This window comes from Rhopilema esculentum, chromosome 2, assembly GCF_057945365.1.
Source record: "Rhopilema esculentum isolate cy_ngs chromosome 2, ASM5794536v1, whole genome shotgun sequence".
In the NCBI taxonomy this organism is placed as follows: Eukaryota; Metazoa; Cnidaria; class Scyphozoa; order Rhizostomeae; family Rhizostomatidae; genus Rhopilema; species Rhopilema esculentum.
In genome coordinates this window covers 1300131-1326076 of record NC_142816.1, presented here as the reverse complement: position 1 = coordinate 1326076, position 25946 = coordinate 1300131, and the positions used below count along the sequence as shown (strand labels likewise).

Here is a 25946-nt window from a genome sequence, read left to right as displayed (position 1 = left end):
TGTATTTTTATGTTAATTGAAATCTTTTCTAAATCGTTATCAGGGCATTTTTTAACATATAAAGTGGTGGGGAAATTCCCCACCAGCCCCTTTCATTGCCCCACCAGTGGAACATGTTTGCCCCACCACTTAAGTACCCTTATGATTCGGTGACTTTTTTCTTTTTTACTTTATTTGAGATATTTGTGGATGAAATCTTCATTGAACAGGTTTAAAATCTCAATTCATTTTTCCCTGGAACTGCTGCTTCTATAGGTGATTCCCCTTTTAATTCACAAAGTCTGAAATTTGGAAAGCTCAAATTTCAAGCTAGGCGCACTGTGCCACACACGAGAACGATGTAGAAGTACCTGCTGCTGAACGAACTCAGTTTTGTAAGTCGAAAAACTGTAATTTTTTTTAAAACCAAAAGCAAAGAATTTTGTTTTACACTTGCTAGAGCTGTTATGAAAGAAGATGCGAAGGGCGGAAAGAAATGAGAAAAGGAAAAAAGACCAAGCAACGACTATTGCCAGCAAATGCAGCAAAATAACACCTTTTTTAATACACAGCAACAGTAGGGTGAGGGTACAAGAGTACCAATTTGGCCTAAAGCCAGCATCCCACCTAATAATTCTGATCGCGATGTCATCAATCATTTAAAAGCAGGTCCAGAAATACTCAAGGAAAACCTCAAGGAGAAAATTCCTTGGGGTCCACAAGGAGACAGTTCACAAGGAGAAGTACAAAAAGAGGTTGCTGCTCTGGATAAAAATTATGAAGAGCAGAAAATTGATAATTCTACAAATGGTGTCTCAAGTCATTATTATCATGAAATTAAGCTGAGTTTGACAGGCATTATTGCACAATTCTCTGAATTACAGGAATTTGAAGCTGTAAGAAATTTGAAGCTGCTCATTTTGACTCAAGAGCTGCTGTTGCTCATCATTTTCTTGCTGCAAAAGAACGAAGAAACCGAGAACCAGACTTTGAAACTTATAGCAGACATCAATTTGTAAAGAAAAGATGGACACTTTTAGTTTTAAACTAGCGAGCAGTGATTGTGTTCTATGGTCTTTAGCAATGTTTTAAGAATATTTTTGAAAGCCTGTTTATCTGTAAATTCTGCCTTTATCTATATGCCCTTTTCTAAAATGCCCTACCAGTGGAAAATTCTTAAAAAATTCCCTGATCGTTATGTTTATGAATAAAGACAGATAAAAGTGAATATTTTTTGAAAGGAGTGTTTTCCGGTGTTTTAAAGGGCGTGGCCGTAAAAAATTTAGGGGCAAGCCTCCTAGTCCCGTTCCAGCCACTCCCTTATGGGCTGGTGCCAGTGTGATTTGATCTAGCGTAATATTAGCATAATATTGGCCAAAAATCGTCATTTAGCATAAAATCTAGCATTATTTGCAATCTAGCAAAACACTGGCATAATTCTGATACTATTTAAAAGAATCATTGTTTCCATTGAACCATTGTTTATCGTTACCAAATGGAAGCACTTTACACCAGCATCTGTGGTTTTATTTAGGGAGTAAATTGTGACTTTCCACCTTCAGGATTTTGCCAGTTGTTTTGAATGGTTGGCAGCCACATATTTTGTGGTTGGCAGCCAAATACAGCCAGCTAAACGCAGTATACAAAAAAACTAAGTTTTTGCTAATTATTGGGAGTGATACCGTAATCAAAATTTACTTTGTAGGTTACAAAAGTTTTCACTTGCTTTTATCTTAAACTGTCTGTTATCTTTTACTTTGTTTCATAATTCATCATTTGTAATTTTGAAATTATTTCAAAAATTTTTGAATATCATCTGTGCAAAAATGTTTGTTCTTTTTGTGTTTCTTTTGTTTTTTGCAACATGCTGCCAGAATTCAGCCAAATTTTGCTTCTTCGGCCAAATTAATTGATGACCGTCAAGGGGTTTTGAGAAACTGCCAGAATGGAGAAATTTGGCCATCAAACCATGAATCTAAATTGCCTTTTTTTTATGAAGAATGAGTACACTGGGTTGTTAAAAAGGCCAAATTGCAACTCTGAGCCACTTTTGATATTCTGAGCATGCATTAGCCTCTTTCTCGAGCAGGGTTGCCTTGATTTGAAATCTTGCATAATTTTTGCAAATTTAGCACAATCTTATGACAAATTTGGCGTAATTCCAAAATTGAGATCTGGTGCGTGGTTTCTGCATTACAAACATAATGGGGGTAAAGATCGTGCTTTCAAACTGGGAGAAAAGAGAATAAGAAGAAACAAGCACAATTTTTAAATCAGTGAGAGAAGAGTTTATTTGCGATCTGTAACGAGGTTTTCGTTTATAGTGTCAAAACTTTTTGAAGAACAGATTTGATGGCAAAGAATTTGATGGGCTGAATGCAGTTAAGAACTTCCCATAAGTAAAAGAGACTTGAGAAAGCTTCACCCAGCTTTTATCCCGGACAAAATATTTCATTCAATCATGAATTGAATTTTGAGAAATAAACGACTAAGATTGCAGCATCTGAGACCTGTTCCCAGAGGAATTCTTCCAGACGAGACAATGTCTCGGATTCTCGCAGCAAACCCTAATTGTGTCGATGTAGAGAGGCTGATTCCCACCTACAACAAGATAGAAGCAGGTGGGGAAAGCATCATAGCTCCAGAAAGACTTAACAAAATATAGATAAGTACTGCAATGAATATGCTTGATCTCGCAAGTTTCGAGTTCCGAGAAAAGCTGCAAAAATATGGCTCCAAAAAACCAAAAAACACCAAAGTCTGGGAAGCAAGGCTGATTTAAGAGAGTTTTTGAAGGTGAAAGGAAATGAAAAATAACTTTGACAGAGATGCGAACAAACCATGTAGAAGAGTTTCCTTTCGATAACGTTTTGCTCGCATATAAAGACATCGCTATATGTAGCTAATTTTCTTATTAACCCAATCCATATATTGTAAAGAATCAACTTATGCTACTTATACTTCATTCTTTCAAGAATTTGCCCAATTAGGACATGCTATTTGCACTATGATGGCAGTTTCTATATTTGCCAACCCCATGATGCCAATCCCAGCAAAGTACCACTGTGACGGAGACACTGAGTGCCACGAAGACACGTGATGCAAACTTACATAATCTGTAGAAACATTACGCGCAAGTTCATGATGTAATCACGGAAGGTATTTTTGTAAAGTGACGTAATGATAAGTAGCAGTATAAATAGAGGCTGTGTGCCCGTAAAGGGGGAATTCTTTTCTTAGTGGTGGTTAGAGAGCAGAGTTGTAATGATTTAGTAAGTGATTATTTCGGCGTGGTAAAATTAAAAAGGTCTATTTCTTGCTTCGTGGACTGTTCAAGTAGTTGTTGCGTTCGAAGAGATATTGAATTTCACGACAACCACGCCCAATTTTTATAAAAAGTGTGGATCTGTAAAATTTCTTATTTTAGGCCCTGGGCAGATTTGTAACATCAAGAAAAATTCAAAGTTTGATTGTATCGATAATCCATTCTTATTGTGAAAGATAAAATCTAGATGCAATTATAAATTTTATTAAAATTCTTTTTGACCAGCGTAGTTTGAAAGTTTTAAAATCCAGATTTTTTTAGTAAGAGCCCTCTGGAGTCAGTGAGGCCACGGAGGCACAGATCCCTTTATTGCAAAAAGGGTAAAAAGTGCCCCTTTTGAAAAATATGTTGCTTGTATTATTTTTACTGCCAGATATTCTGCTTTTACCAGAAGCTAAGTAAAATAACCGAAATCTAGGCGTTGTTGGAGGACCATTCGCTGAAATTTCCCTAAAACTTTTTACTTTATTAACTGCGAGGGAGACTGCCAATTTGGCGAGAACATTTCCTTGGTATGTCTTCAGCAACAAACGCATTAGTTAAAGTTGAACACCACGGACTTTTTTGTAATTTGCCCACTATCATCTTTGATGCCATGTTATAACATCAATGTCATACTTCAGCAAACAAGTAAGGAGGTACAGCCCCAAGCCCTATTCCCCGGCTCTGGTATGCCTGAATTATATTTTCTTCACTTAGCGCAAAGTTTTAAGAAACTACATACCAGTTCCCAAGCACTGCGGAGCGTTGATAAAAGTGAGGGGTCTAAAAAGTGGGGGGGGGGGGCTAAACCGTATAAAAGAGGTTTTACTGGTAAGTTTATTACTTAATGTTTGGCATTTTTGCAAAAAAAAGGGAGGGCTAAAGCACCCAGCCCCCCCCCTGCTCCACGGTGCCTGGTTCCTTAGGAATGACGAATAAAGGTAGCCTGTGCCCAAGCTCGACTGGTTTTACCAGAGATGAATCTAGTTGATTGGAAACTTAGTTGATTGGTTCCTCTCTGGGAAAACCAATCGAGTCTGCGTGCAGGCTAGAATAAAGGCCGTACAATGGTCTTGAATAAAATATAGAAATAAGAAATTTGAAAACTTTACGAGGGCCATGCCCCCTCAGCCCCCAATTCCGCGGTCCCTGCCACACATTTCCGATTATGAGCGTTCTTCACTAAGCGCGATTCTGGAGGGGATTTTTTTTGCTGTGAAGGAGCTTCATCCATACAACATTTTCAAAATGGCGACGTCAATCGAAATTCCGCTCAAGGACTCGGATGAGGTGAGCATAGCTTTTTTTGTATTTTTTATCGATTGCACTACCTATTTTGTGCAAGGATGTGTAATGAGACACTGATATTAGTGATAATCATTTTCAAAGAGGCTTGTGTTAAATTAATTTTATGGAGAAAAGACCATTTGAACCAAAAATTATTGTACCAAAACAAAGAATCTTGGTGCTTACAAATGTTCGGATACAAACAACCAATTTCCAATATTTTAACTCTTTGAAGCATCCAGCTCTAGCGACAGTCAATAAATAATTTTGTACTTTAGGATGTGCTATCAGTTTAAGCGAGATCTATTGGGTTTTTCGCCGGACTTCTTTCAGTTCAACTTCATCTTGTGGTTCTTTACTTTTTTCCTTTGCAGCACTCTTCTAAACCATAAAATATGAAACATTTGCTTTAACTAACTGCTTTATGTTTTTGAAATAATTCCAAAGGGCAGGCTAGTTGATGTTAAACTCAGCTAGCCTGTTTTGTTTTGGCTCAAACCAGTGAGCTCTAATTCATATATTTATACTACACAAATTCATCAAACAATGGCAAATGACTAGCTCTAAATGATTTTTTCCACTTGTCCTACAGCTTTCATTTTGTAATAGTTACTGTTATGGAATTTCTCAATATGACAGAGTGAGATAACTCTGATGTAAGCTGATTGATCCAAATGAAAAGATTTTCAGTTTGAAATATTCTTACTTATAAATTATAGTTTGAAATATTATTTGGTTTATCAGATGTAGAGGAAGCCAAGAAATGAAGAAGAAAATGATACTCAGTAATAGGGGAAAGCTTTCTTTCCTGTTTAGTATGAGAAACAAACTGGAAAGAAAGTAAGAAAGGGCCAGTAGTTTAAGAGAAAAACAGCATCATTTATCTTTTGCTGGATTTGATAATTTCACTAGCTGATTTATAGATATGCATTTAAGTACATTGTTTGATTCTATATTCAACAATATTTTGCATTCTGTCATAGGTCATTGAGTTGGATTTTTCAGAGCTTCCTGTTGGGGAAGAGGTACTCAGTATATTGCAACAAGAAAATGCACAACTTCACATTTGGATTTCCATAGCTGTAAGTGTCTGAATTTCAGTTTTATGTTTGACATAGGCTTGGGTGTCTTTATCATTGGGGATGTCACATCCACAATGCTCAAGAGCTCTTCTAAAGCTCAGGGAGGCACATCTTAGCCAGCTGCTGAAGGAAAACGGATATTTAAAAACAAAACAAAATCAACTGTGATCAGCCATGCACTGCCAAAATCTTTACGAAACAGCCTGATCCATACCCTCTTTGTTGCAGTTTTGCAGGTGGGCCAGATATTGTGTGGCTTAATTTGTTTTAATTTGGAGAGATAATTTGTGATTAGTTTTGTGGGCTTTAGATGGCATTTAGGATACAATGTCCATAGTGAATGTTTTCAGATGTTTGGAAGACTGTCAAACTTCTACAAAATCATTGATGATATTTAAGCTGTATTTACCTTTTCTTTTTGGAGAGAAATTGTCACATACCACCACATGCCTGGATAGTCACAGTTGTGTGATAGATAGCACTTCTGCCATATTTTCCCATAAAAGTATGATGATAGCTAGCAGAACTACGACTTTAACATTGAAAAGAGGTTGCATAAAGGTTGCATTCATAGGAACACCCAGCATGGAGCTTACAACCCAACATTAACATTTTTTGTTTTGAATTTGGAGAGCAGGTTTGGTAATGCAAATAAGCCATTTACTTGAAATGATCCACTTCATATCCCATCTTATTTTATTAAAACCTATAAGAATGTTTGATGCAGACATTTCAGGGATATAATTTCCTTTGCTTGTCAATAGGTGTAGAAAATGATTTGGCTGTTTTTCTCAAAATCAGAGATATAAAAGTTTTGAATCACTTTTGTAGCAACAATACTACAAACAGAACCAAACTGAAGATTTTGTAAAGCTTCTTGAAGCTGCCAGAGCTGGTAAGTGTTTTTTTCTTATTGAGGCATGAAAATAACAAACCCTTATGAATCTAAATTGCCTTTTCCTCTATAGCCTCTTTATTTAGACTTTGGACTCTGTGTGAAAACCCCCTTACCCTACAGCTACATTGTTGTCTATGACTCTATAATCATCTAGCTTCTCTGTGAAAAAGAGAACATCCATCAGTGAAGATTTGTCTTCGTAAACTACCAATCAGGCTTTGTGATGAGCAAAAAGCAAGCACTTGACAAACTGATCACCTTCAACTTTCAAGATGCTCGATGAGCATCATCAAACATCATCAATAACAAAATTTTGTTTCTCACATTTGGTTTTTTAGACAGCATAATTGGCACAAGCCTCCTAGGTGCTCAATCAGTCAAGCTCATAGAACCTTCTAGGTGTGTGCAGAGATGCTTGATCAAGCTCCCACACATATCCTTGCAAGGCCTGCTTTCAATGTCTATTTAAACATTTTGTTAGGCATTGTTAGGCGATATGGTACAGATTGTGGCTGGTTACTTGTTACGGAGATTGCATTTACGATGGTTTTGATTTGTAGAAAACTTCAATGATCCAAATTTGGACTATGAAAACCATGAAAATGACCAGATGTTGGTGCTGGACACTTTGGCTGCCTATTATGTGCAGCAGGCAAGAAAAGACAAAAACAAAGACCAGAGAAGAGAGCTTTTCACCAAAGCTACACAGTTATATACAACAGCTGACAAGATCATTATGTTGGATCAGGTAACAAATTTTAGGCACAAAGTCAGTCATGCACAATGTATTAAACAGTGTTTTCCGCAATCAAGCACAAGGTAAAAGTTCTGTATGGACATGATTAACAGCATTCCCTCATAATGTTGCATTTACTTATTGATCCTAAAACTTAATAAGTTTCTAATAATAAAATGGTTCTTCAAACTTCCTTTTTTAAAAGGATTATTCATACTGGCAAGTTAAGTAGCAGTCGTTTAGATAACAAGAATTAAACTATTAAGTAGAAGTTTTTTTAACTGGACAAACTGAACTGAATGAGGTAGATTGTTGTAAGTAACCTGTGTGCTTCTTTTTTGTAGAATCATCTTCTTGGCCGTGCTTACTTCTGTTTATTGGAAGGAGATAAAATGGACCAGGCTGATGCACAGTTCAACTTTGTGTTGGATCAGGTATACAAACAGCCTTTTGTTTGCTTATACCCTTCGATACAAATAAGTAATTTTCAAGATTTCCTTTCTTATCGATTCCCTCAAATGAAACAACCACAGGTCTATCTTTTCACTTGATAAATCTTGTTTTATTTGGATTTTTCAGTTTTTCAATCCTTTGCGCCTTCCAAAGTGGTCTCAAATAGAATTTTGTTATGTTTTGGTGCATTCTAAAGATTAGCATTAAAAAGGCATGAAATTAATTTTTTGGGTCTACCAATCATTAAATTCACTCAGCCATTATAATATTTTTTCAGTCTCCTAACAACATCCCTGCTCTTCTTGGTAAGTAAGATTGAATCTTTATTTTTCTTTCATTACAGAGTTCTAATTTAAAATTATTTTTTCGACTGCTAATGTGATGAAGTAACTGACTACTTTAAGTAGTAAATAATACTTTTGCACCATGCCATTCGATTGGTGTTTATAAATCGTTTATTTTATATGTATGAGAATAAAATATGATATAAAATATTTATTGTATCATTTCATACATTGTCATTTATAGTCTAAGTATCTATATATTTATATATTTTGTACATTACGTTTCTGTTAATTCTTTCTCAATTTATGCTATCTTGATACGCTTTATTTAATGTGTTGAATCTTAAGGAGCGTTATTTAATTAAGTTTCTAAAGGGTAGTTGGCCGTGTTTTTTTTCAACTACTCTTTGCCTTCCCTATGCATTCAAACGTTTATGAAAGGTTTCATCTTAAATAAAGATGGCAGTTACATAAAAGATGTTACCCTGTGTTGGCTTTTGTGTCACTAAGGGGTAAGATTGTCTCTCAGAATCTAATTTTGTTACCTTGATATTTTTATCTTTGCAGGAAAAGCATGCATATCATTTCAAAAGCGCGATTTCAAGGGCTCCTTGGTTTATTATAAAAAGGCTTTGCGAACAAATCCTGATTGCCCTGGTATGAAAGATTTTTATGTCTTTAATAAACGATCATGGTATATATTTGTTTTTAAATGTTTCAATGGCACAGTGACCCTATTTATCAAGAAGACAGGCTTTCTTGCGACCTTGCAATGTAATGAACAGTTGCAATACACGTAAAACTATGGTATAGAACAATGATATGTAAGAAATTAATAAGATTGAACTTCTGACGTTTGTTTAATATAGCTATTCAATATAGCTTGAAAATCCATGTATTATCACTTGAACAAAAATTTTTGAAAATTCTTGGCAGACAAGAAGAATCATTTGTTCTGAAGAAAGATAACCAATCAATACTTATAATACTTATTTATAATATGTTGTTATATATATATAAGTTTTTCGTTACTACTCGTAGATTGAGAAGTACGCTTTGCGCGACCATTCATTTAATGGTTCACAAATTTCCTGTTCATACTGTAAATGAACTATATGACTTTATGGAAATTTGAATTATATTACTTGATTTTGCTGGTTTTTAGCCGAAGTTCGACTTGGTATGGGACACTGTTTCTTTCGTCTGAATCGACTAGAAAAAGCCAGGTACGGCATAGTTTTTAATGTTCTATTTATCGTTGTTTTTATTAGTTTTAATGCCTTCTTTAATGGATTTCACTCTCGTGCTGTCTTACTTTGCGATTTCAATTTTTATTCTTGACAGACATCTGGCTCGTTTTGAAATATTTTAATATTTGTTTCTTTGTAATTTGATGTTGTTTGCTAGATGTTGTTTGTAATTTGATTCACAAAATGCACTGAATATAGAAAATATGATCTAATACAGTTTATTGGCTACCAAGTATCAGTTTACATTGTTTTTCATCGATTCAAGTTGTTGTGATCAGATGAAAATTATCTTTCTGTAGACTTGCTTTTGAAAGAGCGTTAGAACTGGACCCAAGATGTACTGGGGCACTTGTTGGACTTGCAATCTTAGAGCTGAATTCGAAAAAGGTCAGTTTCTTTTAACAAATCTTTCAAGGTCTTTGTGCATAGATATTCTTTGAATATCAAGATATATGCTAACAAAACAGAAACACACAGACTTTAAGAATAGATTGCTTACTCTGATTATGCAGCGAAACCCACAGATCAAAAGAACCCTATATTTTGAATATGATGTAACTGCATGAACCAACCTCCTGGTTTTGTTTTATTTTTGTAATAAATATATCAAGCACTGACTGCTTAAAACAATAGCCTTGTAACTTATGGTATAAACTTGGTTCTCGTATGACAATGTAATTATGCTTCTAGGCTGACAGTATCAAAAATGGTGTACAGCTACTTTCAAAAGCTTACTCGATAGACAACCAGAATCCGATGGTTCTCAACCACTTGGCTAACCACTTTTTCTTCAAAAAGGTAACATTTACATTTGAATTACGTTGTTACGAAAATTATGAGGCTATCGTAATTACTCGAAACTTGTGAGATGTGTTCGCCTCTGGAAATCTGTTTTGAAGCCTCGTTATTGTAGCAAATGATGTCTTGTTTTCAAAGGATTACACCAAAGTGCAGCATTTGGCGCTTCATGCATTTCATGGAACCGAGGTTGAGGCAATGCAGGCTGAGAGCTGTTATCAACTGGCAAGATCCTTTCACGTGCAGGTATGACGTATTTTCTAAACTGGCTGTCATTTTGCTTAGAAAATTATTGACAATTTTCAGGTATTCTTGGAAAGACAGGTAGATATTTTAATTCGACCCACTCAATGCCTGGGAAACTTTGATATTTTGTGTTTTAAAGTTATTGTAATGTCTGATTTTAATTCTAACAGTTTATTTCCAACAGGCTCTAAAATATCAGCTGTGCTGTTTATGCCTATGATCAAGTTTTACTTCGTTTGGAAAAAATAACGTAGAACCCAAACATGATCTAGGAGGAAACTCTTAATGGATCGAGACGTTAAGGCGAATGAAATATCTTTTTAATCATGTGAGGGAGAACATGATCAGATGTTTATCAATTTGTTTATCGAGTTGAATTAAGTTGGATTTATTACAACCTGAGAAGATTTAGTGTCAATATGTCATACTTTACAGGTTGATTACGATCAGGCATTTCAGTACTACTATCAAGCGACACAGTTCGCATCTTCAACTTTTGTTCTTCCATGGTTTGGACTCGGGCAGATGTATATCGCCAGGGGAGACAATGTAAATGTAAGTCATAATTCTGTAGTTGAAGTAGCTATGTTTCAAGTATGCTTTCAACTGTTTGCATGTTACGTTGGTTTTCGATCCTTTGACAAGTGGAATGATCTTGGAGAGTTGGGGGAGGTGGCTGGTAGAGAGGATAGGCGCTGGTAGTAAAAAGGTGGATAAAGGGTTGAAAATGGCATTGAACGTTGTGTGATTGTAAATTCTTATTTTTGCTAGCTAATGCAAACAGCGCCAGAATGTGTTCAATGTATTGTGAATGGGCCTAAATTCAGAAAAGGAAGCTATCCACTGAATAATTATTTTATGTTTGAAATTTGACGGCAAATGAAACTTTGAACGATTTCTTTTTAATTGCAGGCTGCAAATTGCTTTGAAAAGGTGTTAAAACATCAGCCAAACAACTATGAAACCATGAAGATTCTTGGATCGCTGTACAGTACATCTACGGATCCAGAAAAGCGTGAGACTGCCAAAGTGAGTGCTAACCTGCCAAGCTTATCTTGCAAGTGATTACAAATAACAACGTTTTGTATTTTGTTAGCTGCAACCTATTATTAAATAGCACAAATGAAACCAGTACTTCTTTGGTCAAGTTTATTCTATCTGTGACAAGTTTATCTTCAGGCAAGGTTTTGTCATTGTCCTTTTTTCAAAGGAGCAGCTAGATAATTTGTCATATTTAACGAACACTGTACTGCATCAAACACAAAACGAGTAATGAAAAAGAAAACATTACATCTGCCTATCAAATTGATAAATAAGATAGCTTAGGTCCAGAAGTGAAGTAAAAAGTTTGCATTCCAAGCTTTGCAGATGTTGCATACATCTCGATGTGTTTTGATTGTGTATTAGATGTCATTCCGTAAAAATTAATTTGCGTTAAGTTAAAGATATACAGTGATAGAAAAACAGTTCTGTTAAAATTCTTTTGTTCGTTTTAAAGAGGCTTGGGAAACAGTACCTTTGGGGTTGGGCCTAAAGTCAAAATAAAACGAACGATCAAGATTTAGCAACGTACTTGCGGCCGATGGATTGATGAGCTTACTTCTAGTGCCAGACTTATTTTCCGAAACAGAAACGGATACATTACAGGAGCCATATTTCTTCTGATTACCAGACAGTCAATTTCAGGTGGACTAAGACCCTATTATGTTGAAGCGCCACACATTCTTATAAATTATAAACACCCCTGGAACTGTCCATTAGCCACTGTTGATTTACACGTTCTTCTTATGTCTGTGGGATACGATCTTCTGTCCTTTTTCAGAATCATTTGAAGAAGGTCACAGAACAGTTCCCAGATGACGTAGAAGCTTGGATCGAGTATGCAGGGATATTGGAACAATCAGATGTTCAGGTAATTTACCATTGCCTTAATCAGAAATCGATTATCTATGATTTAGTGCGATCGCATTTTCCGTGAAGCCCATAGTCTAGGTGTACCTCAGAGTAACATGTATCTGTTGCAAGGATGAGTTGAACCTGTATTTTGCTTTCTTTCTTAATTCTTTCTTGGTTTAGTCCTTTTGGTTGTAACGACCTTTCTCTTTTTATCTAGGCAGCCCTATCTGCCTACGGGACGGCCTCTCGCATTCTCAAGGACAAAGTGCAAGCAGATGTGCCTCCAGAGATTCTGAACAATGTTGGAGCCCTTCACTTCCGTCTTGGCAATTTAAAAGAATCTAGAGTAAGTGAATGCATTGATTTTTAAACAATTCAGCTAACCTTAATACCTTTAATTCTCTTTTTAGATGACCATTCTTCCGTTTTTACGTGCTATCTTCCAATTTTGCGGTAACAAACGCTTATTTGTTGATTCCAAGCAGTAAATCTTTTGCTTATTATTAAAGGCAATCTGTCTCGTGAGTTGGTTAACGAAAACAATAGCTGGAACATTAGCCTAAACACGATTCCATCGCTCCGCCATCTTTTTTATAATGCGATTAATTAAAAGGGGACTGGAAACAATAAAAATCCCTTTGTTCTTATAACCAATCAACGTCGTGACAGATTGCCTTTAAGTTAGTTAGTCAAGGTTAACTTTGAACTAGGGTTAGTATTGGGGTTAGGGTTAGTGCTGTGGTTAGAGATAAGGTCATGGTTAGTGTTAGGGTTAGTGTAGCGTTAACAGTAAGGGTAAGGGTCAGGGCTAAAGGTAGAGGTAGTGTTAGAATTGGGGCTAAGGTTACAGTTAGGTTTAGAGTTAGGGCAAGGGCTAGAGTTAGGGTTATGATCGGTTCAATAGTCGATTCAGCAATGAATTGATAAATCATTCTCATCATGCCTATCAGCGATCAAAAAATTGTATTTATTCATTGCTATGGATTGTGCCTGCTAAAATAAAATTTTAACCACAGCTAGCTAGTGCTTTTTCCTTCTTTTTTATGGCAGTGATTTAACACTAAGACACCAACATGAAACTGAAACTTTTGAAAACTGATCATTTTTACATGTTGATTAGTTAAGTTTTGGTTTTGATTGCACTGTCCCCTTGTTGATTATGTTGTTTGAGGTATTCTGATTCCCGTAGAAGTTCTATGAAGCTGCTTTGGACCACTGCAGACAAGAAAGCATGCAGGACGAGACATATTACAATGCAATTTCAGTTACTATGAACTACAACCTAGCGAGACTTTATGAAGCACTATTCGAATTCGACAAAGCGGAAAAGATTTACAAGGACATTCTCCGAGAACACCCTAATTACATTGACTGTGAGTTATCTATTCGCTATACGTTCATATAGTGTGGCAACTAATAACCAGGGGGTATGTTACTACTATAGGCCGTAGTTGTGGAAGATATATCTAGAGACTATTGTCCTACATAACCCAAAACCCATATACAAATTTTTATACCTGAAGCCACATCTTGTTTTTGTTTCAAAATCTATAATTGATTGTCACTTATTTTACTCTGATATAACATAAGATCCATACGTACGAATCATAATGGAGTTTCCCCTTACATAACTGGCCATTATCAAGCTGTGATGAAGAATTCACGCGACTCGAACCCAGGTAATTTGTTGACCGCATAATACTCAGCAAATCTGTTTATTGACCTGCTGTCCGTCGGGTCTATAATTCGACCTATAAGCTTTTCAATAGGAATAACTTTCTGAAGCTAAGATCACCTTAATGAACCTTCAAATTAGATAACTTTATGGAAGACACAAACTTCAAGCTTTTAAAAACTATGTGCAATATTGAATACTGACGAGCGTTGTAACCGTTGATCTTTTGCTTTAACTACCAAAACAACCTACTTTATGAAATGTCAAGTTCAATTATTGGCTTATTGATTTTCAAATACATGGCCAGCTGTTCAGTAATTCGCTGACTTTCTCTTCAATATACAAGTTTTGATATCATCGTAATATAATTGAATAGTTTTTTATATCTTTATTGCAAAATTGAATAAATTCACTTGTTTTACTCTGTCACTATCAGGTCATCTACGACTTGGCTGCATGGCGCGTGATAAAGGACACATCTATGACGCATCTGATTGGTTCAAAATGGCCCTACAAATCGACCAGGTGAATAGTGTGACCCTGTTTCAAAAACATTTAGGTGCAGTTAACCCCCTCCCTCCCAAGCAAGCTTTTGTGCAACAACGGGTGCAATAATTCCATTTATTTTAATAATTACTACACCGCTTAATTAACGTCCTCGTTCGAGACATTTCACAATATTTCTACATACGACTTCGTACAATAATGTTTGACTTCGGATTACGATATAGTATCTAGCCTCTAGTCCTACTGCAAGTTTTGATACTTTAATTATTTGCGATACGCACTTTTATTTAAAAAATGAAAGAAAGTGAAAACCTTAGCGAAAATTTAATTTTATCTATCCGTATTTCAGGACAACCCAGATGCTTGGTCTTTGATTGGCAACCTCCATCTCGCTAAGCAAGAATGGGGACCCGGACAGAAGAAATTCGAAAGAATTCTTAAACAACCAGCAACAACAAATGATACATATTCTTTGGTAGCCCTTGGCAACGTATGGCTACAGACCCTTCATACACCGAATCGAGACAAGCAGAAGGAAAAGAGACATCAAGATCGCGCTATCGCTATGTTTAAGCAAGTGCTTCGCATTGATCCTAGAAACATATACGCAGCCAATGGTATTGGCTGTGTTCTCGCACATAAGGGGTACCATAGGGAAGCTAGAGATGTCTTTTCACAGGTAAGTTCGAATGTTATTGTTGCTCGAGTAAGTACTGCTATAGCAAATTTTTATGATATCTGTAAACATTTCTTGTTTGCTATTATCGTTTCCATTCGCTTTCTAAAGTACCCTTCTATAGGCCAGTTCTTCCTTACCCTAGCACACTTTAGTTACTACTGTTTTTACCTATCATTGGCCTGTTTGGCGCTCCCCATTTACTAACATTTGTCTCTTGAGTTGAAGGATGTTAGAATCCATCTTTGCAACGCATAACCAAACCTAAACTCATTCATTGCGTTTACAAACTGATACACTAAACCTTTCAACTAATAAAAATTACATTGAACTAATATTTTTCAATTTCATATACATCTTGCTATTTTGACAAAACTAGCATATTAAAAGCCCTTATGCGTCAACAAATTGTTTCTATTTAACTAATAATTAATATATTACTAACATAAAATGAAGAACACAAAACATATTAGTTTTTTATTGATTTTAATTTCCTCAATAGAGATTCATTTTCTAGCTTTTCTCAAGTAGTCCTAAACCAGGATCTTTGTCAGTGGTCGTTTTCTTCGTGAGTCAATCAAGCCAGAGTGTCATTGCTAATGTATTTTGGTCGATTAGTGATATCGAAATTATTGAATTAAAGAAAATGAAAATTTTTGTTGGAACTAAGCAAGAGTTACATAAATACAAAGCAGATATCATCAGCAAAGTTTTGCGAGTGAATTATTTTGATCTTCTATAGTCATTATATGTGCAATAAGAATTTCCTCAGAGAGAATATTACTTTCCTTTGTTTCTTGTGACCAATGGTCATACGTTCAAGGAAAAAACGCCTTGTTCTAAACCATCATATTTGTAAGCGGTCAGTTTATTCAGCTAAAGGGCCTTTTTATGATGTTGATTTTTTATATATTCAAGGTGCGTGAGGCAACTGCAGAAGTGCCAGATGTTTGGCTCAATCTTGCGCATATATACGTTGAACAAAAGCAATATGTTAGTGCTATACAGATGGTATGTCACTGTAGCGTTATTACCTCACAAACAATTCACATTGATGATTATTTCATGTTTCAGGCTGAAAACAAGAAACAGCGGCCTAACATAATAGCCAGAAAAACATAAGGCATGAGGCAATCTTGGCATTAAACGCTGTAAATAGAGTTTTCTTCTGTCAAATGTCGAACAGTCTGTCATTTTTCGAGAAACTTGAAAACTTAGAACTTGGCTATTCAAAATTTTTCTGCGATTTTTTTATTCTAATAATAAACTTCTTTTTCAGGAAGGTTAATGATATATATTAAAATTCGATAAAATATAGAATTAAATGAACTTAGAGTTGGAGACCGTACAGGAACCATTGTTAAAGTCAGCGATGTTTAAATAGCGTTTCAGTGTAAAGAAACATCAAGCAAATTACAATGCGGAAGTAGCTCTGATTTGAAACGCAAAAATCCCTTTTTATTCATCATCTCAGAACAGGTTTAAACCTATTCCGAAAGTTATCAAGATGTCACTGTTTTTTTCAGTACGAAAATTGCATGAAAAAATTTCACACCTCGTACAATGTTGAACTGATGTTGTACCTTGCGCGTGCTTATTACAAAGCCGGGAAACATGACGAATGCAAGCTCCTTCTTGTAAAGGTACGTACAGCCAGGCTAATGCGACCAAGTTATTTTATTAATACGACCACCTTGGGAGTTAATACGACCACCTTGGAAGAGTGCCCTTGCCGATACTATTGCGGACAAGCCCATGATTTTGGGCTGTCCGCTGCATCCCTGGTTGTCTTTTTGCTTTCTTCCATCACCAATAAACGCATTAAACTCTGTTCTTCAACTGGTTGGTGAAGTACATATTCGATCAAAGGTCGGAAGGCCAATAGGAACGCAGAATTTCTTTCAAAATTTTAGTCCACTTCGTAAAAGCAGCATATGTTTTTATGTCAGTGTTTTAAAAAGATTTATTTTTCTTTTCTTTCCTAAAAAATAATTCTTGATACCATTTTCAAAGCTCCCTTTTGATAACAGAAATCGTTTTAAGCTCCTTGATGGAAGCCAATAACCGAGTAAAAATCGAGTGAAAAATATCAGTTTTCATAATCTGTGAATTTGTTTCGACGGGGCCCAGATGCTGCCGTAGGAACTGGATTTGTTTGAACTATCAAGACATGGCACGTGTCTTCCAATTATTGCCTCCAAATTGCTGTCTCTTCTTCCTGCTTCAAATCAAAGTCCACTTCTAATTATAATTCAACTATGATTACATTCCATTGTTGCCATTCAATGTTAACATTCCAATGTTAACATCACTACCGGTGATAAGAGAGATGTTAAACCATGCATAATCGTTACCAAGCCTATTTTTGGGCACTTGTCTCAACAGCGGTGCCCGATATTGTAGATTCGAATCGGCTCCTCTAGTATTTAAACCAAGTGTTGTATTGGCTGTATTACTTTCTCTTAAAGTGTTGTCTGAAATAACAGTCCATCTGCGATATTTTTAATGAGTATTCTGTACTTGAATCTCAGGCGCGTCACGTGGCTCCACATGACTCTCTTTTGATGTTTAACCTGTCGATAGTACAACAGCGACTTGCTACCGGAGTCTTGCGAACCGAAAAAAGCGACCTCAAAACTGTACTCTCTGCTGTCCGTGATCTGGAACTTGCACAAAGGTAAACACTACAGCCATATCCAGAAATGAATTGAATTTTCCGCAGGCTTATCTGCAATCGATCTTTTGTTTACTTAGTCAATTGAAAAATAGTGTTTTATATTTAAGTTCTTTTACTTGTGTTTTTTTATATAGGAGGGTAGGGAAAAACTCATTACGTATAAATATATCATATCAACTGACTGAAGGGTTGCCATGTGTTTAGCAAAATGGTTTAAGGTAACGGTAAACTTTTACTTATAGCGTTTACCCTTATACCTATAGCGCTGTAAAATATATTTACTTTCCCTCTTTGGCTTTTGACTGCCCATGTAACATATATTTTGTTTTTACAGGAATTTCGAATACCTTAGCTGGTACGGCGATCGAATGAAGTTCGATCTCGCCCAAGCAAAAGCCGAGGGAAGGTTTGTGAGCAGTGCTTTCTCAAATACATAATGTGCTATAATTAGTTTCCAATGTTTTGTGCTGGTGAAATTTTACTTGTACTTAAAGAATCGGCTGACTAACATACTTATCAATATCACTGTTGTTGGTTTCTTGAAAGCTTGGTCGCTTAACGAAGGTACAAGGTCAAATAGGAGAACTACCATATAAAACTTGAGTAGCATGTAGAACTACCCTAAAGTTTAGGGGTATCGATTTTGGATGGCTAAGAATGCCATTAAAAGCTTATCTAGTATTGACGAAGAATGCGAATGCCACGGAAAGGTTTCGTAGGTACGATGAAAGAGAAGAATACTTAAGAGGCAACACAAAATTTTAAAAGCAGTTTAATTTGACACCAGAGAAGAATACCTTAAAATGCAGTTTAATTTTACATCTTCTCTGTTTGTTTCATGAAAATGCACTTCCCCAAAAAATACATGAAAGTGCCTAAGATCCTGGACTGACTGTGGTCAGAAATTGCACACTCAAACCCCCTCTTCCTCCACTTGTGTTGTTTCTGCCATTTAAACGCATACTTTGATGAAGAAATGTGTGATGTTGCTATATATGCGTGTTATTCTATTTTGTTGGGTATTTGCCTCAAAAGCTTTCCAGGATTGTAAACAGCCATTCCTTTGATATAAAGGTTTTCTCGCTTTCAGGCGTTGCTCAGATTTACTCAGCCAAGCGCAGTATCACGTGCAGAGAGCACGCAAAATCGACGAGGAAGAACGGGAGGTCAGGAGGAAGCAAGAAGAAGAAAGAGATGCACTTAAAAAGAAGAAGGACGAGGAACAGGTAATCTTTATTTCGTAATCAATATCAACTAAGCAAACTGGCTTCTAATAACAAACTTATGTGTTTTTAAAGAAAGTTAACGTTTGAAAGTTAATCTAAAATCGTACTTTCAATTCTACAGATTAGCAACGTATTTCGGGTTATGAAGAGTATGCGAAACATAAGATTAGCCCCTGCATTTTCAATTAGGCCTAGCAATTAGCAACGATGTTGTTACATTTTTCCTAAGGGAGAACTCATCAATAGACCATCTCGAAGTTCACGACGCCATTATGGAATTCATTGTTCTAAAGATAGTTCCACTCCCTCAGGTGGGGCAAACCAGCACAGAATTCATGGTGGATAGAGGCCGGTCATTTGTTTTTTTGCCAAGAAACTTCTTTAGAATAATGAAAAATACTTTTAGAATGATAACCTAAATTTCGTTGATTAACAATGGACCTTGTTTGAGCTACAAAGGAATTTAGAGATCTTGATAATATAGGCCGCCATTGTGGTTTTTGCTCCAGTTGTGTTATGGCGTCGCAATTTCCGAGATGGTCTTTCAAAAAATTTGTGAAATCTTAAAAAAAACTGTTAGTTTAAGTCTTAAAAGAACGTTACTGACATTGAGAAAGTAATGAACGTCGTCACTTTCTACAGGAATTAAGTTTCAAGACTTAATCATTCGAGTCATGATCTAAGAAGGGGAATGCCCTTTCCTCAAAAAGGGAATCATCTCTAGTTACGGTTCCCTGATACGCAATATTGTTAATTTATATATAATTTTATTGTATAAATTACATGATATTTCTTAATGCCATCTTGTTGTAGCATCAGCATCCTTCTAGTTCTTGACTTTTACCACTAATATAGGATGCAATAGGCATGAATACTGTTGCTTTAAAAGATTGTATTTTTGTTTGCAGCGCCAAAAGAAGCTTGTCGAGGAAGAAGAGCACAAACAACTGCTTGAAAAGCGTGCACAATACGTTGAGGCGACGAAGAATCTTTTGAAGTTCACACCGGCTGCGGAGATTGCTAGGGTAAAGGGGGCAGCGAAAAAGGTAGCGGTTTACAATCATAGCTGTAGTAGGTCTTGCACGAACAAGCCGTTTGTCAGATATCTATCTAAAAAATCTATACATGTTGTCAGAGATGCATGCTAAATTGAATGAGTGAAAAGAATCAAAAATATTTTACCATACTTGAAATGGATGTATGAAGACAACTGTCGCATTGAGGCTCAAGAAGTATTTCTATCATTTGGTGTTGGTCATATTACAGATGTTTTGAATGTTTCTTGCTACAGTAAAAACCAAATAATGCCAAGAATACATGTTAATATCTTGTTAGAGGCAATTGAAAGATAATAAAGGGGCTTAAGCCATCTTTCAATCAAAAATTGACCAATCATTGAGAGTGATGCCACTCACACACTCATTGATTGGCCAATTTTGGATTGCCGATAATGTTTCTGGCTATACGCAAAACATTTTCAGTCACTAGATTTGTGTTGTTTTCTGGGCCCTTAAATAGTTTTTTGGTGATAGAGTTTAAGACAGTGTTTTTCCCATTTCAATACTCGGACAGATATGAACAGTTGAAGTGAAACTTGGTCTATGTGGCCAAAAAAACAAAAATGTGGTATGCAAAAGAGACAGGGAAGTATTTTGTAATGGGAAAGATGCCTGATCTAGAAGTAACTTTTGGTCATTTTCAATAATAAAAAAAAGTCATAGGAATGTACTTTTGTTTGCAGAAAAAGGAGGCCAATCTGGAAGGTTTGATTGAAACAAGCGAGTCCGAGGCCGAAGCGGCGGGAAGCGAGGCAAGATTACTTGAGAAAAAAGAGAAGAAAAAACGACAGTAAGATTCGAAAATAAATTTCATTCTTTCTGTTATATTTGTAAACAAATAATTTTTGTTCACACATTGTATATATCAGACTGTTTTTACTATACTATACTTACTATATGGGGGGTTACGTTGTCTAGATCACAAGAAGATAATGTTGCTTTTTATATTTGACTGTTAGGAATGCCACCAATCAGTATCAATTTTATGTTTCAACCAATAAGCGATGTTACTTTATTTCTATCGGTAACCCGATCAGCATTTTGTTGTAGCTTTTATATGTACATCTAGCGATTAATTGTCGATCTTGTCGCGATTCCGCAAATGTAGAATTTCGAAATCTGATGTTAAGTTGTAGAAAATATCGTTTATAGAGACTGGCGTATTGAAGGGCGTTTCTTGGAAAAAAAGGGTGTTTCCTACGAGAAATGAACGCGTCTCCTGGAAATAAAAAAGGACGTGGTCCTGAATATTTTTCAAGGCTTTGCCCCCGACCCTTGCCCCTGACCCTTGCCCCCGATCCTTGCCCCCGACCCTTGCCCCCGACCATTGCCCCGTCTATTCCCCACCTTATTATTAATGGCTGGCACCGCCAGTAGTGTTGACTGAATGCATTTTTGCAGCTGTTAAATATTTGTTTTACTGTTGCAGGAGAAAACAACGTAAAGAGAGAGAAAAAGGCGAACCAAAGGCTAAAAAGTATGATGACCTACTCGTTATTCCGGCCGGAAATTTAGCTTAAATTTTACACGTGTTTGTTCTTACTTGTAAGATTTAAACTATAATGGCAATAGATATTTCTTTTTTTGGACCGAGATCGGCTATCAATCATATTTGTGAATAGATTAGCAACACAAATTGGAGCAAATTTTCTTACACGTAATTGCAGGCTTGCGTTCCAAAACACACCCCCTCCACTTATTCGGTCCTCATTAACACAGATGTTATACGGCTAATGCCAAGGCGTGGTAATTCAAACTATCAGGAAAAACAGAATAGCTGGATTTACTTATCAGAAAGTTCGAATTAAGAAAATTGTGCTCAAATCAGGCTGATAATGAAGGAAAATGGCAGCTGAGTGGGAAAAACCTGAGACTTAAAAGCAATCTGTTACAACGTTGATTGATAATAAAAACAAAGGGATTTTTTATTGTTTCCAGTCCCCCTTTGATTTATCGCATTGTAAAAAATATGGCGGAGCGCTGGAATCGTGTTTAGGCTATTGTCCCAGCTATTGTTCTCGTTAACCAATCCACAACGAGACAGATTGCCTTTAAGTCGTTTGTAAGAACACAATAACATCCAATGATGATCTCCCAAAATCTGATTGTGCTTCTAAAGCTCCACCAAGAAGGTTGCGCAATATATACGGAACAGGTGCATTGATTGGATAAGCACAACATATCTACCGTCCCTCTTGTTATTTCTTTTCTTTCGCCTCCTCTAATATTCAAGTTTCTGTTAGCATACTTAGAGGTGGTCAAATTTTCTTGCTTGGGCTTGTACATTTGCTTATTTATTGTACACTTGCTCCTTACTGTATTCGCTAATACCTATATGCTTGTTATTTCTAGGCAAAGGAAACCCCGAGAGCCAAAGGCACCCAAAGCGAAGAAACAGAAGCAGGAAATATTGTCTGCAAAGCAGAAGAAAAAGGTCGTTTCGAAGCAATTTATATCTTCTTCAGAGGACAATTCGAGTTCCGACGACGATGAACTCAGGATTGACGTTGCTAGAGGGTGGGTGTTTTCAGGAATGTTACTTTTTTAGAAGATATGAACAAATGAAGTCAGAATACTGTCAGCTAAATAAAAAACGTAGTTTAAACATTCTTAAAACCTGAGACGTTGTTCCTTATGATATTATCTTAGTCTTTGATTTATAATTTTGATCTTCGAAAAAATATTATTTGAAATAGCCTATTCAATGCTGGACTTAAATGAAAAAATCAAGTGTGCCAAGAAACAGGGTCCTTGCCAGAGCAGCAAACAATTTTTTTTCTTTCTGAGAACTTGGGAAACAGGACACAAATTTTTCTGTGAGGTGAAAGTATTGTGTACTATAGCTCTCCAAATAGTACTCACAAATTTTTTACACAAGGGCTTCTTATTTGTTGGGTCTAGAGAAAATTTCCAATAAGATAACGTAGTTTGGTTGTTTGTTACATCTTTTTTGTCTTTTGCAATAGATGCTAACTTTAGGGAAGACTAATCTAGTTACCTGTTCATACTTATAAGCCACCTTTTCAGCCTTTCATTTTATGTGATTGTTAATGTAAAAACAGTTCTTTTAACAAGATTTTCTGCCAAATTAAAAATTTTTCTGGGAATCTAGTTCCCAGGTCCCGATACTTTTGCAGCTCTGGTCCTTGCTCATTATTTTTTTATCGCCTTCTGTGATCTTATCTATCAGTTTCTTTATTCATCAAAAGACTGCATATAGCAACTTGTATTTCTTAAATATAAATGTTTGTCGACCTCATTTGCATACCCGAGTATGATAGTCCACTTAAATAATCTTCTGATCCACCTGCTATTCTAACCACCTCCCAGCCCCCGATTTCCCCTCCACTCATTTCCCGTTACTCTTCCACCCTTTCCCTCCCTTCTTCTTTCTCTCTACGGCTCATCAATGTACAGAGCCGATTCAAAGTTCGAATTTCCTCCACAGAAACGATGATGCCTCCTCGCAAAGCGAAAGGGAAGATGCTGCTGCGAATTCAGATGCGGAAAAGAGCGATACTTCCCGCGAATCAGAGAAATCTGGGTCTGAAGACGACAATGCCAAAGCTCAGGCTAGCGATGAGAGTGATGACGACATGCAAGAAGCAACTGGCAATGTGTCAGAAAACGATGATGAAGAGCAAGGCGAAGAAAGTGATATCGAAACAGAAAAGGTTAAAAAGAAAAAGCCAAGCAGAGTACTTAGCTCGTAAGTTCAACAATTTTGTTCCAGTAACTTTTGGGAAAAGATCACTTCAAACTTAAACTTATTGCAATAAAGCAAGACGAAGGAATAAAGCATATATATTCTGAATCTGGGAATTAATGATCCGTTGGCAGTTCATATAGTCTGTATATTACCGCTGACAATGGGAGCCGAAATGCCAGGTGATAAATGATCAACTTCAGTGGGCGACGCAATACAAGGAAATCAAGTGAACAATTTCTCGAACATTTGGAATTTTGGTTTTTATTAGCTTAATTTATTTTTTTAAAAGATTCTTTCAAGGCTGCATTGCTAAAAATGTATTGAAGCGAAATTTAAAATCGAAAGACCTGAGCAATATTGCAATTTGCTACTTCAAGTCTTTTTCAAATGTTTCATATTTGTTTTGAAGGTCTGACTCAGATGATGAAGAATGATTGGTCCAGATAACTTTGGCGTATCAACGGTGAAAGCCAGTGAATGTCATTAGCCAAGCACATTATGCATTGGCCGTGAAAGCCAGCTACGAGTCACAAAGATGGCGTCATTCATGAATGTGTATTTCATCACACAAGCAAGATTGGACAGTGCGTTTACGAAACATAACTCTATAATAGCATGAAAAACATTCTAGTGGACACTAGTCGACCCTATCGAATGTAGTTGGAGATACACTCCTAGATTGTCTAGGAAAATCTTTAACCCATCAAGTTTTTTAATTCCATAGAATTATACTTCACTTCTAAACAAGTTAAGATTTCTTTTATAAAAACCAAACATGAAAATTTCGTCTTAGTCAAATGTCATTTTTTCCGACGATCTTTCATGTCTCTTGCAGCTGCTTCTTATGACCTCAAGCCGAATTTTGCTTCAAGAAAATGCATACCGCGCATTGATCAGTGATTCTGACTGTATGACTTTTTAGTATTTGTGACATGGAGTCTGATAAATTTTTAAACCCAAAAAAAAGTCCTGCGCTAAGAAACCAAATCAAATCATAGTATTTACAACGCACAAATAGATGTTATTTTCCAAAATATTGATTATTTTATCTCGTTAGTTTATTTTTACTAATTTGTGGCCGAATGTATGTGCTATGAATCTTGGACTAAAATGGTGTATCTTTCTTTTCTTTCTCGATTAAGAACCTTTGGGAGATTGAAAAAAAATTCAATCCAGGGTGAGGAATTTTTTGAAGAGAGCCTCTGTTGTAAGATTTTATGACATTATGCAAGGTACAGGCGCCAAAATAGCTTTCGCATGGGCTGCATGCAGAGCGGCCTCTGTTATGCAAATTAGACGATCCAGACGCAAAAAGAGATTTGGAGTGGACCCACGCAGATTTGGTTGCCACGCAGATTTTAGTATCACACCGGGTCCTGCTGATGAGCAGCCCTTAAAGGCTCTTGCGCAACCGGCATGCTTTGCGATTATAATTCCAAAACCGGCCTAATAGCGTACTACTACATGAAAATACAAAACACAGTCAACTTCTCAAGATAGCTGCCGCTAAGCATGCCGGTTGCGCAAGAGCCTTTAAACTAGCCAGCATATTTTCAATATGCAATTTTTCTTCAAATTTAAAGCAGCAATCAATGATAAGTTGTTTACAGGGTATGCAACCCAACAACTCCCTCCCGGCCCTGCAAAATATTTTCAAATGAGGTGAAAGTTTCGTTTTCTAATAATTCTTGTATCGACTGTATAATTGCATTAAACCATAAAAATCATGGTAAGTGAAACAGTAGCTGTTTATTTCAATTGCATAGGTAAATTCAAGTTATTCAACGGTTCTTGCTTTCCCTGCAGCATCATATATTAATATTTCCTCACCTGTTTCAACCAGTACACTCCATGCATTGCTTTTCGACAGATTTTTGTCATAACGTTTATATCTTAACTTTTTCACATGGCAGCAACTTCGAACTTTTCGATTACTACAAAATAATGAAAAATTAAAGAATAGCATGACTATTTTCGTAAGATTACGTTATAACCTGTTTTTGTGGTAAACATTTTAAAATGGCTTTGAAAAAAGCAAACATTTTAAAACACTTTCGTCTGACCAGATTAGAAAATGCCAGAATGATGATATATGTTTTTGAGCATATATATTTCCTAGGTTGAAAACAATTGATTATTTTTCTAACGTTTAATACCCTGAAGAGTGCCAGTCGAAAATCGAAGTATGTTTTAAAGAATTTT

At 36.2% G+C, this 25946-nt stretch overlaps 1 protein-coding gene across 1 annotated transcript; it reads left to right on the top strand.

Moving 5' to 3' along the window:
- The first annotated feature begins 4420 nt into the window (after window positions 1–4420).
- Window positions 4421–24536, top strand: LOC135695418 (RNA polymerase-associated protein CTR9 homolog). Its single transcript, XM_065214505.2, has 29 exons — window positions 4421–4576; window positions 5557–5655; window positions 6487–6550; window positions 7114–7301; window positions 7634–7723; window positions 8020–8047; window positions 8594–8683; window positions 9192–9252; window positions 9576–9663; window positions 9967–10074; window positions 10213–10320; window positions 10756–10875; window positions 11233–11349; window positions 12143–12232; window positions 12434–12562; window positions 13406–13589; window positions 14328–14416; window positions 14748–15077; window positions 15993–16085; window positions 16601–16717; window positions 17606–17751; window positions 18086–18157; window positions 18842–18977; window positions 19886–20023; window positions 20719–20825; window positions 21465–21512; window positions 22388–22552; window positions 23484–23744; window positions 24154–24536. The coding sequence occupies exons 1-29, from the start codon at window positions 4535–4537 to the stop codon at window positions 24176–24178; spliced, it is 3333 nt and encodes a 1110-aa protein (XP_065070577.1). The 5' UTR covers window positions 4421–4534; the 3' UTR covers window positions 24179–24536.
- The last annotated feature ends 1410 nt before the right edge of the window (window positions 24537–25946 follow it).